This window comes from Argentina silus (genome assembly GCF_951799395.1).
Source record: "Argentina silus genome assembly, chromosome: X".
Taxonomy (NCBI): Eukaryota; Metazoa; Chordata; class Actinopteri; order Argentiniformes; family Argentinidae; genus Argentina; species Argentina silus.
In genome coordinates, this window is record NC_139653.1 from 16,713,335 (window position 1) to 16,725,910 (window position 12,576).

Sequence of the window (12,576 nt, forward strand, 5' to 3'; positions counted from 1 at the left end):
GTGCCATTAAGAGAGCTTGTTGGGTGCCATGATCTACCAGTTGTGTTGATCATGCTTTTAGGAGTGGCTGAGGCTGCAGCGAAGATGTTGGGGGTACTCCCTGCTGCCAGGCCACTGGAGGTGCTGGCATTGCCCACAGTGTTCACTGCCACGCTACCTGGAGGAGGCTTCTTCACTGGTACCACCACACTCCTGTAAAACAGACACCCATATACAGTAAGTAGATACAGGGGCTTAGGGGCAAGCATATATATATAAGGTATAATATAATATAACACACAATCAGACAAAGAAAATGATCAGGAGACAGATATGTCCTTCTTCTGTGATCTATGTGTATGTGGAACATTATTAACTGTGATGCTTGTGATTGAGAAACATTCAGTGTGGCTTGTCAACCCACGGAGACTAGGAGTGATGTCAGCCAGGCTCTGCCAGTGTGAGAATGCCCAGACTTCACTCAGGCCTTTAGGAAAGGTAAACATCCTGCCCTGTAGTTCCATCACCGCAAACACGCACACAAGCATGCGCATATACACACACACACACACACACACACACACACACACACACACACACACACACACACACACACTCTTTGTCCATTTCAGTCTCTGTGAGGCCAGAGCAAATAAACCAGAGGACCGGTGGCCAACCAGTTGCCATAGTGGAGCTATTTTTCCCTGGGTCTGCTGCCATCACCACTGCTTTCTCCTGCACTCCACTCCGCTCTGTTCTGCCCTGACGAGTTGTCAAACAACCAAAACCCTAATGACAGATTCTCCAGGAGCGTCTGGTTGGACGGCATTGTCACACATCCTTGCTGCTACTGCGTCACATCAGAAGTGTACGGATCACAGAGCACCAGATCCAGGGCCTCCTCTGTGCTACACACACATACAACACAACGACAGTGCAGGCATGAATAACACACACATTAACTTATTAAAAGAGAGCCAAAAATATGCTTCTGGTTTTCCCTCTTATTTATAGAAACTATATTTAGAAAACACATCACATGGTGGCAGGAGAGAGAGGGGGGCACAGTAATGAAATCTATAAAAGAAGCCACTAGGGTCTGGAGATGGGAGTTAAACTTGTGACCTTCCCATGTTTCCCCTGGAGAGCACAGACGCTACATTGAGCCCAACAGACCATCTCTGCATGCACTCTGATTGGACAAGGATTAGAGCTGATACAGCCCACAGAGCCCTTTTAGAGCCCCACAGCAGGAAATAGAGGGAAGGATTCCTCTTATCGGGACTGCCACTGGCTCTGGGGTTTGTGAAGATGCCAGATAGTGTCCCCTGTCTCCTGTGGTAAGTCTGTGTGACAGGCCAGGGCTCTCTGTTCTGTCACACACTAAGCTTGCTTTCATGCGAGTCAAATCCTCAGGAAGAACACAGAGCTTAGAACAGTTATCAAAACAACTACACAGAGATGTATAACAGGGTCAAACTGTTCATACCTGCTATCACGCACCCTCCAACAGCAGAAAGACAAGATACAATGAAATATCCTGAGGGTGGGAATAACTGTCTTTTTCCATTTTTCTTCACCACAATGCTGTTGAGAGGGAAACAACTCAGCTATGATCTGTTATCTACCATAGCAGATATAAAACACCTCTGAAGGTGTAGTCTTTCAATAAGCTTCTTCTTAGGAATTCCCATTTCACCAACAGATGTTATGGCTGAAGACCACATAAAAGGGACAGTCTTTAGGTAAAACCCACAAAGCATACCACAGTATTTGAGACTTTTTTTTATTTTATTTTTTTAGATTAATTCTTTATCAATCAAAATTAACTCTTCTTCTACCTCTAATACACAGAGGGAGAGAAAGAGAGAGAGAGAGAGAGAGAGAGAGAGAGAGAGAGAGAGAGAGTGTGTGTGTGTGTGTGTGTGTGTGTGTGTGTGTGTGTGTGAGAGAGAGAGAGAGAGAGAGAGAGAGAGAGAGAGAGAGAGACATGCCAGTGTGCTACTTATTGGAATATTAAATATCTCAAGAGATATCCCTCTGCTCTGAAGAACTCTGATGACAGCATCATTTATTCATTAGATCTCTGCACTGCTTTGGTCTAGCAGATCTCATTGACAGATATCAGCACATCACTGGCATGTTTGGAGCTGAACACTGCTTATAGATTTAATTTATTTCCCAACGTTATTTCTTGTTCATATCATCCAGTATAACCCTCCGATGCTGCTTTGACATGGTTAGGGCAAAACTAGATGTACAGGATGTTGATAAAATATGATCAATTTTATGAATAATGTATTAGCTGAGTGCTCATGAATTATGTATAGATTATCTAACACATATTTTATTAAAAGGATTGTCTTAATTGAGTTGTGGTGAATAAAGTGAGGATTAATCTTGGGATGAATATTAATGGACTCCAAGGCTGTAGGAGATGACAGTGTAAGTATAACCAAAGAAATGTTTCCTTTATGATACCACATACAGAATCTAGTGTTAGTGCCTTTTATTCATGAATACAGAAATAGATAAAGTGAAAATATACTTAGCTTCCAATCATAAATCCAATTAAATCCAAACATATTAAAGCAGTTGTCTTTTATTACAAATAATCACACATACAGTGTCAAATGACATCTTTGTGACATTGTCAGGAAACTGTACTACCAAGGGGGAACGAAGGTGTATTCAGATTTCTCATACAACAGTCATCTGCACAGACTGAACACTGGGTATTGAAGACTAATTGAAAAATCCACCTATGTGAAAGTCTCAGATAGCGGGGGCCAGGGGAGTCAGCCCTCTGGTACCGACTTTGAGGCCTTTTTTTTCTTCTTTTTTGATGTTGTCACTCCCAATCTATCACAGACCTGACAGACAATCGAAAGGCCCTGTCTACGACTGGCAGCTCATTTCGCTGGCAGGTGGCAAACAATTAGACACAGCAAATTGAGGCTCGGGGATGACATTAAAGCATGAGACAAAGTTGTATGTATGGCGTGGATGGTCTGTGTGAAAGCATTTCAAAAATAATACACTTTGCTGTGGCGACTAATTTCAGGCTGCCATCTCCCATTATGGGTGTGAGCAGTGAGGGCGACAGGCCGGGCCGCAGTGTGGCGTGAGGCCGCTTCTGTTTAATCTGTCATCAATGCCCTGGAGACCCCCGTGCTGCGCTCCCCCCTCCTCCATCTCCTCCTCCATCTCCACCTCCCCTATTCATCAGCCTCACCTCGGCTCATGGAGCGATGGTGCAGCAGTAGCATACATTACAGAGAGGGAAAGGCCTATTGTTCCTCCTCCACCTTCTTTCTAGGGCCCAGACTGAACACACACACACACACACACACACACACACACACACACACACACACACACACACACACACACACACACACACACACACACACACACACACACACACACACACACACACACACACACAGACACAGACACAGACACAGACACAGACACAGACACAGACACTCCTGCAGACCCCCCCACCAATCACACTCACACACAGAGGACACACAGGGCCAATGGGGCCTTTTTGTACAGGGTTGAGAGTTTTTGTTTGTCCAGTTGAAGTCTACTTAAATTTCCTTTTGGGAGGAATTGAACTTTCAAAACTTCATCAACTGTAAAAGATAAGAATCAAGGGAGCTCAAGCTTGAAATACTGTCAAGGGCAAGTTTACAAACTCTTAAATCTAGACAGATTACTGTGAGGTCTTATCTACTCTTGGAATGTAAATAAACAATTGCAGCGCCGCAGTGCTTTTGAGATCTTTTCAAACACACAAATTCTTTGCCATGGGGGATGAATACAGTGCAAGTGGTCTGAAATGAATGATGTGTTGCTTGCTACCTAAAAATCATTACTGTTGCCCCAGACAACCAAATAGACCAGGTGGATAAAGCAGAGCTAAACTTGCTTGAGTAATGATACACATGACATTTTTGGCATGAAATGTATACTGGTTATCATCACTTACAATACATGTTCATGTGGATGGAATGTCAAACATATTGTCAAACATAGGACATGTTACAATAGACATTGTGTGGGCCATATGTAAAAGTCTAAAGAATGTTGGAAAACCTTGCTCCCTATTTGTCAAGCGTGTTGGGTGAAATTTGCATAGGGCATAGTCACATGATTGTATAGGGTGTGCCCCATTAGTGGCTGTGTTACCTGTCAAAGGAGTGGAATTGCATGGGCAGCATGGCCTCTCTCTTGATGGCTGGGTCAGGGTAGGGCAGGGGTTCAGGGCCTGCCTCCGTCACTTCTACTGGCGTAGCCACCAGGCTCTTGAGGATCTCTTTAATGTTGATGCCCTTGCTGGCCTGGCTGATGCTGGAGATGGAGGGGGGTCTGAGCACCTCCACAATGGGCGAGTCAGCCGGGCTCTCCTGGGACTTCTTCACCTCAGAGGAGAGGGTGCAGAGCAGCTCGCTCATGGCATCTGGCCCCCCTGCGCTGGACTCTAGGTATGCCCCGTTCAGCACACTGGCCACCTGCTCCTCACCAATGCCAGAGTCGGTGTGGGGTAGGGAGCTCCCCATGTGTAGGTCCTCCATGTGTGTGGGGTTGTCCTTACTGCTGTCTGTGTACACCAGGGTTTTTTTGTGTGACACAGGGTACAGTACATGTACAAACCTAGTAATTGACACAGCAAACATCAATAAATAGCTGAGATAATCAAATCAAGAACATAGATACAATAACATAGCATCTGCCAAGAAAGGAACGTAACAGAGGTCAATACCAATAACAACTGATGTACTGTACACCAAAAAAGATTTGTGTGTCAAACGTTTGGATTCTGACCAGAGACCAGAGGGAAGAGGCAGTGATCCACTGTTAAGATAAGCTACTGTCTCTCTCCTCTCTCTCCTCTCTCTCTCCTCTCTCTCTCTCTCTCTCTGTTCACTTTCTATGCTAATTAAACACTAATTCCTAATTCAACTTAATCCAGTTCAGAGGTACAGAAATCATGCGTATTACTGTACATCAAACCACACATTTGAGTCGATGATTGTTAGTTTAATGGGAGAAGTAACCATGCAGGATATTAATCTCATATTCACTCATTATAGTTAAGACATTTTCTTAGAAAGGCATGTGTAAGATGCACAGTTTGGGTGCATTCAACATGCAAGAGGACGGATGGAACAAAAATTAACCATAACCTCACCAAACTTGAAATGCATGGTACATTTACTTCACATCCATCCAAAATGGTTAGCATAGCCAATATATCATTATGATGCCAGCATGCTTGAACTGATTGCTTACTTGGGGACCAACTACAGAACTTCAACCAAACCTGGTCAGTTCACCCAGCTGCAGATGTGCCCTCCCAGTCTCCCCACTCTTGCCTGTCCTGACCCAGTTGTTTTCCAGTTGCAGGGCCGAGCTCATTAATATTCATCACATGCCCCTAACAAGGTCAGCAAGGCCTGATTTAGCAGGAGAAGACATCTGGCTTCCTGGTCCACACCAGACAATCGTCTGCCACATGCCGTCTGGAAAATTCCCTCTTTTCTGGTAAAATTTATGAGGGCGGCAGAACACCTCTCCTCCCAGCAGCCTCTATGATCCCATTTTCCTCTGGTGGATTGCCTGCCTAATGGGCACTGACAGATGGGACTGGAAATAGAAGGCCTGACTCCACTGCCCCGAAAACAGCAGCACTGGGCTAGCATGCTGCAGCTCCCCTAACTCTCATCCTAACTATGCCTCTTTCTCTCTCTCTAGGTCCCTCCTTCGCCTTCCATTCTGAACTCTATCACTCCACCCCTGCTACTATCATCTCTTTCTCTATCTTTCTGTCTATCTCTCTTTCGCTCTCTGTTCAGATTTACTCTAAATTCAACTTGATCACTCAGCTCACACAGACAGTTTCAATGCGTCAATGTGCTCAACCATCCCTTTGTAGACTACTGATCTATTGATTTCTTTTTTTTTCTGTGAAGAATGCATATATTACTTTTTATATCACAGTAATGCAGTTACAACTTTCATACCTCCCACCCCCACCCCCACCCCCGCTTCCTCATTTAATTCTGTGCAGTGCAATTAGCTGAGCACATGAATAAATCATAGGGAGCTCAGTGAAGCGCGGTCTCCCTGACTGAAACACCAGCTCTTCATTGAGCCTTCAACAGCTCAAGCTGGGGGCAGTGTTCCAGCACAGAGCAAGGACACTGCAGCCAGAGCAGGCAGAGTCACCCTGGACTGCAAAGTGGGGTTAGGGGATGGGTGGAGAGGGGAGGAGAGGAAGCAGCAAGCACCTGTGCTGGTAGGTGAGTTGATCTCCTGACGAATGCTGTGCCCTGATTGGCTGCTCATCCTGGCTGTCTCGCGCTGGGGTTCCAGGATGTCCCGGTACTTAGACACCATGAGGACAGAGATGAAGTAGACCACTGCCAGCGCAAGGAACTGAGCCTGCTTACTGTCATCCTGAGGGAGGGAGAGAGAGAGACAGAGAGAGAGAGAGAGAGAGAGAGAGAGAGAGAGAGAAATGGGAGAGAGAGAGAGAGAGAGAGAGAGAGAGAGAGAGAGAGAGAGATAGAGACAGAGAGAGAGAGAGAGAGAGAGAGAGAGAGAGAGAAATGGAGAGAGAGAGAGAGAGAGAGAGAGAGAGAGAGAGTGATAGATAGAGAGAGAGAGAGAGAGAGAGAGAGAGAGAGAGAGAGAGAGAGAGAAAGCACTCACATGGTCACACCAGCCTCTGTGTTGCAGCAGTACTCAATCTCCTCTCACACTGACTCTGCTGCCTCAGAGCCTGTTAGCACATTAAAATCATGCTGCTTCCTCAACAAAATAAAATCCATGAAAGTCTGACACATTTTGATTACAGCCACCATGCACAAACTGACTGCTTTTCGATATCTGCTCTTTAATATATTTATTGCATTTATACACTGTGCTTTCAACAAACAGAAGTGAGTCAACAAGGGCACCTTCATTACTTGCCCTGTTGAGAGAACACTCTCTCTCTCTCAATCCACACCTGTTTGCCCGCCAACAAACCATCCCATTACCTTCAATTCTACCTGCAGGAATCGTATTGTCACACACAGAGATACAAACACAGTCCTACTTACAACATCACGGAATACGACGGCGCGGAGACGATTGATGTCCACGTCCTGAAGAAGGCGATCGGGGTCCTTGATGGATGAAAGGTTACTGGGGAAATTCTCAATGGTAGTCTAGAAAAACTGTTCAACTGTACATCCTATTCTGTTCAGTCAACAAATATCACCCTGGCATTAATTTTCATTCACATACTGTACTGTACAGTATTGTATGTTGTTACACAAATGTCAGACATACCCAAATGAAAAGGGGATTACAGATTAGAAACACTTGAACATTTTTGTATAATATTTTAATTTTGTATACCACTCAGCAACAGTTGTTTAGAGACCATGGAAGTGTAATGAATGAGAGTGGGCATTGGTCATGATGGACAGTGAAAAAAAGCAGAGAAGACGGGAGAGAGAAAATAGTAGAGGGTACATGCAGGGTGAGGGGTTGAACTGCTGAAAGGGAGGACAGGGAGATAAGGACATACCTTGCTGGCAGACACTGCATTATGCACATTCTCCTGGGTCTTGCTGTGTGCTATGGATGATTTGGTTCCCCTGTCTCTCTGTCTCTGCCTGCACTCCAGACAGTTCCTCACAGCCACACAACACACTGGGTTGGAGACACAGAGACAGCATAATTTAACAGCATAACTCTCCTCTAATTTTTAGGTTCACGCCGTGCTGACATCAATGCATTTTCAAAACTAATCAATTATTACAAATGACTATTTGGTCCAGACTTAAATTACATGAGGCTAGGGTGTAATAAGCAGCCAGACTGATTTCACAGTGCAGGCAATGATGAGTGAAGTTGGTGAGTGTGTGTGCATGTTTGTGTGTGACAAGGGTACAGTAACTGGAGGACACATTCTGTCTCATTTTCCTCTCCACAAACCCATAGTCAACAATCTAGCAGGCAGGCAGGCACGCAGGCACGCAGGCACACACACACACACACTCTCTATGGACTTCCTCTGAGTCACACCAATGCCAGACACAAAAGGCTAGCATTTGCAGGGAGTACCTGACTGCACTGCAAATGACTCCCTCAGCAGTTATGAATTCTACATATCTAAAACACATTTCAAGATTGCAACACAGGCATACATCATTTATCAAAGCAGTGATTCACCAGAGTAAATCTAAACCACTAGACTTAAAAATGAATTAGCTGTGTTGACCAAACCAAGGAATTTCATGGATTGCTGGAATTACTAAAACTGTCATGATATTGCCATGGCATTTATTAATTTCCTTATTAATCATCCAATATGACAGTTAATATCTGTGGATTGTCACGCACGCACGCACGCACGCACACATGCACGCACGCACGCACGCACACACGCACACACACACACACACACACACACACACACACACACACACACACACACACACACACACACTCACCCAGTCTGAGGCACTGCCTCATAAGGCCTCCTGAGGACATGTTCTTCTCTGCCTCAATCTCACTGAAGTTGAGGGAGCTGGCGAACACCAGCACATCCACCATAGCCATGAGGCGGGACAGGAAGGTGACTGCCATCTCTGAGGACATGCCCTGGGTCACCTCAATATTCTCTAGCTCCGTCTGGGTCACAATACCAGGGACACAGTCAGACGGAGACACAGTCAGACGGTGAACTCGGCTATCTCTCTTTCTTTCCTTCTATCTTTCTTTCTTTCTCTCTATGTCTATCTCTCTCTCAACACCCTCCCCCCTCTCTCTCTCTATTTCTTATATATTTTCTAAGAAATACAGAGTAGAGCATGCAAGATGTGGTAGTGATGAGATATGGTTTATATATTGTGTGTGTGTGTGTGTGTGTGTGTGTGTGTGTGTGTGTGTGTGTGTGTGTGTGTGTGTGTGTGTGTGTGTGTGTGTGTGTGTGTGTGTGTGTGTGTGTGTGTGTGTGTGTGTGTTTGTGTGTGTGTGTGTGCGTGCATGTCTGTGAAGAAGAACAACTCTGTCTGTGAATTACTTCACTGGGTCTAGGTGCAGGGAAGGTGGGGGTGAGCGGAATCACACAAAAAAGTCCAGTGAAACAGTGTAGTTATGTGGAGGTTTCACAAAGACAGTGGTGACAGTACATTGAGGGCAGGGCAGTGTGTTGAACCCCAACCGCTACCCAACTCGACCCCAGAGCCCACATTGTCAGACACTGGAGCCCCTTCACCAGTCTTTACCACCTGCTTTTGGCTGCTAGCACTAATTTGCTTCATGTTAATGGGAGAAGGAGACAACAATAGCAATACATAATATTAAAATACATAAACATATCAGGGGTCTGCTTAATGGTACAGTATTCGATTCGAGTCATGATGTTCCAACAAAATAACCCTAACCCTAACCCTAACCCTAACCCTAACCCTATAGTAAGAGTTGTTTTCTGATATTCATCTTTCACCCTGGATTTTTTCAGATTATGACCAAACTAATCCATTAGAAATTGGGGGTATCTCGTATCTGTCAGTAGACACATCATGATGAGACCATAGGTAAATAAGGAATACTAAGAATAGACATGGCAGCATATTGTCATTTTTGTGGTGAGAAGGTCTAAAAAGTAAAAAAGTTTAGTAAAACAAACATGCAGGAGGGAATAAAAGTATACAGTTGATATGAAAGAAAACTAACTAAATACTAACCTTGGTGCTCTGGACATGCACAGAAAAAAAATAGAACAAAACAAAAAACTATGATTAAAATCAAGAGATTGCAGATAAAGCACATAATTACACAAACAAGTTACAACCCTTAACACATAAACAAAACATACTTAAGTGAGTCTGACAAAGTAATATCCTAAAAAACTGCAGAATAAGTTATGTAAATAAAGTTGGCTACAATCGATAAAGACAATCAACAAGTCTTATTTCCCCAAGGCACTAAGCATGCAATCGTAATTCAACACCACCAGGTGGCAGTGTGCCACCACAGACTAGAGAGGCTGACCCCCTACTTACAGAGGGAGAGGTGGCCGCTGAGAGGAGAGGCAGTATCCCTCCACAGGCGATAATGATGTTATCCACCATTTGTGAGATGAGGTGGATGGTGTTATGCACAAAAATAATGTTCTCATTGCTATTCACAAAGTCCATGACAGATTTGGTTGAATGGCTACAAGCAGAGGGAGAAAACAGGATTAATATTAATTTGATCAGGCAGTCACATTTCACGACAGATTACACATAGATCACTTTACTACATGAGAAATATCAATCCACCGTAAATTTATGAGAAACCCTGCTGAATGTAGCTCTGCGAACAGAATACCAGTAAGATCCTGTGGCATATGTGTATGATAGTAAACACTAAGCAGTGCTGATCAATGAGTGATGCTCTCCCTCCACACTGACCTCCTCCAGACATGGACGTCTGTCTCCAGGGCAAACAGCAGGTCTGTCAGCAGTCTCTGGTGCATGGGCGACCATTTGAACTCTGGGATACGGAACATGGTGGTGCGTGGGCCAGGGCTGAACTGCCGGCGCTGCTCCTCAGTCATGGGCATGCCCCGGAATCCCAGATCCACATGCAGGTCCCTCTCCATCTGACTGGCAGAGCGCCCGAGCAGGGTCTGGGGGGGGGGGGGGGAACAACACCAATCACCATCACACACAGTAACACACTCTCCTTCACACACAGCAGTTACTCAGAGCCGAGCATGATCCATCTGGGACAAATACAGTACATTGTCAAATGAGAGAATATTCATGTATCTGCTTCAAACTGTATACACTGATTAACACAGCCTGTAGGCCTTGGTGGCATACAGCATGCAGAAGAGTGTGATTCAGAGATAGAGACCTGAACCTGAGTGAATGTAGGTCTGTATAAGCAGGTTTAAAAACCAGAGCCTATAAATTGAACATGAGCAATTATGCAACAGCAGAGAGTCTAAAAACAGTCCTTACTCCCACTCGGCCTCCATCAGTAGCCCAATCTGGGTGAAAACGGCTTGACCTTTCAAAAAAAGAGCACAGCATACAGGAGGGGGAGGAACAGGCAAATCCCAAGTTATCATAATGGAATAAGGCTCCTCTATTTCTGCCCTCCCACTGGCTCAGCCGAGTATTCCGGCCCAGTTTACAGGCTCTCTGAGGAGCGCTCCCTGCTGTGAGCAAGGCTGGCCTGGCCCCATTAAAGGCCGCGTTGGGGATGGGAATGAGTACCATTACTATATATCTGTTCAGTCAGGGCCAACAGATCCTGACACACAGCAAATTTAGTGTTGGCACAGCCCTCTCCATTCCCACTGTGAGCCCTGCCATGCTTCAGTTCTCATGAGCATCTATCTCTGGTGACTGGCCTAGGGCTGGGAGCTCACTAACCTCCGTTACTACTAGTCAGTCCATGATACTAACAGTCATTCTAAAGCCTTTTTGAATTTCAGTATAATGCATATCCCTGGTTAAACATTACATTTGACCAATTTAAATTAAACACACTCCATTCCAACTGACCTGTGTGGTGGCAGTAGTCTGGATCTTCTTGATCTCTTTGTCCTTGACGTTGTCTGACCTCTCAGTGTCTGAGGTGGTGCAGGCTGCGTCTGCTCCAGTGCCCGTCTTAGCAGGCAAGGGGTCTCCCTCAGCCCCTGCAGCGCTCCCCTCAGTGAACTCTGCCTCCTTAGAGGAGGCCTCAGCCTCAGTCATAGAGTGGCTGTTGTCCCCCAGGGCCGACTGCAACTTAAACCCCTCCTCCTCCAGGATGCAGGCTATTGGGCCCGGCTCTGAGCTGCCTGTCATGTAGGCCAGCAGACCCAGGTCATTGCTGGCACTGGTGTGGACCTTGGGCTCTGGGCTGGCAGGTACCATGGGCTCAGCTGGGCTCAGATCAGGGAGCAGCTTGTCCTCCGTCCCTACCACTACCTTGCCAAACAGGAAGTTGTTGTTGCTAGGGATACTATCCTTGTCGTCAGCCAATGTGATGAGAGGGCATGTGTTCTTGTCCTCCGCGTTCTTGGGCACCAGTACACTGTTGAGCTTCTGTACAGCAGCACAATACACATTATCCAGCAGGGAGTCTACCTCCACCAGAGCTCTGTTCTCAGGGGGGGACAGGTCCATATCGTCCAGCTTCACCTCGGTGGCCTCCACCTTCTCCGCCTTGATGTCCACCAGCAGGTCATGAACTTCCACTCTGACCCCAGCCACAGTACTCTCAGCCCTGCCCAGCACCTCCTCCGGTCCCTTCCCCTCAGCCAGCAGATTGCGCGAGTCTGCACTCTCATAGTCTGTCTCGCTCTCAGGTGTCTGGGTCTGAGAATTGTCTTCTAACTCACGGATCTCAATGGCGCCCTTGATGCCCGAGGCCTGAGCAGACAGGCCAGAGATGGTGCTGACGAAACCTTTCTTCCCTTTCTTAATGTTCTCCTCTTCCTGCCGCTGGTACTCCTCATACATCTTAGCCAGATATTCCTTATGAGCCTCGTATGTCACCTGTCATAGAAAATCATATGGAGTAAATTGCCTTTTCAGTGATATTGGT

General features: G+C 45.8%; 1 protein-coding gene across 7 annotated transcripts in view; it reads right to left on the reverse strand.

Annotated features, from left to right (window-relative positions):
* The window catches only part of LOC310822746 (neurobeachin), a gene marked incomplete at its 5' end in the record, with an annotated part of 231,677 nt that overhangs the window by 114,740 nt on the left and 104,361 nt on the right, over positions 1–12,576 (reverse strand). For 3 of the 7 annotated variants that reach the window (XM_083695211.1, XM_083695214.1, XM_083695213.1), the window contains 9 exons: positions 38–192; positions 4,177–4,588; positions 6,279–6,447; positions 7,095–7,202; positions 7,568–7,692; positions 8,496–8,676; positions 10,053–10,206; positions 10,446–10,663; positions 11,550–12,527. In XM_083695211.1, coding sequence (XP_083551337.1) covers positions 38–192; positions 4,177–4,588; positions 6,279–6,447; positions 7,095–7,202; positions 7,568–7,692; positions 8,496–8,676; positions 10,053–10,206; positions 10,446–10,663; positions 11,550–12,527 — 2,500 coding nt within the window. Of the gene's footprint in view, positions 1–37; positions 193–4,176; positions 4,642–6,223; positions 6,448–7,094; positions 7,203–7,567; positions 7,693–8,495; positions 8,755–10,028; positions 10,207–10,445; positions 10,664–11,549; positions 12,528–12,576 lie in introns of all 7 variants that reach the window. The other 4 variants (XM_083695209.1, XM_083695208.1, XM_083695212.1 and 1 more) reach the window with 3 other exon arrangements.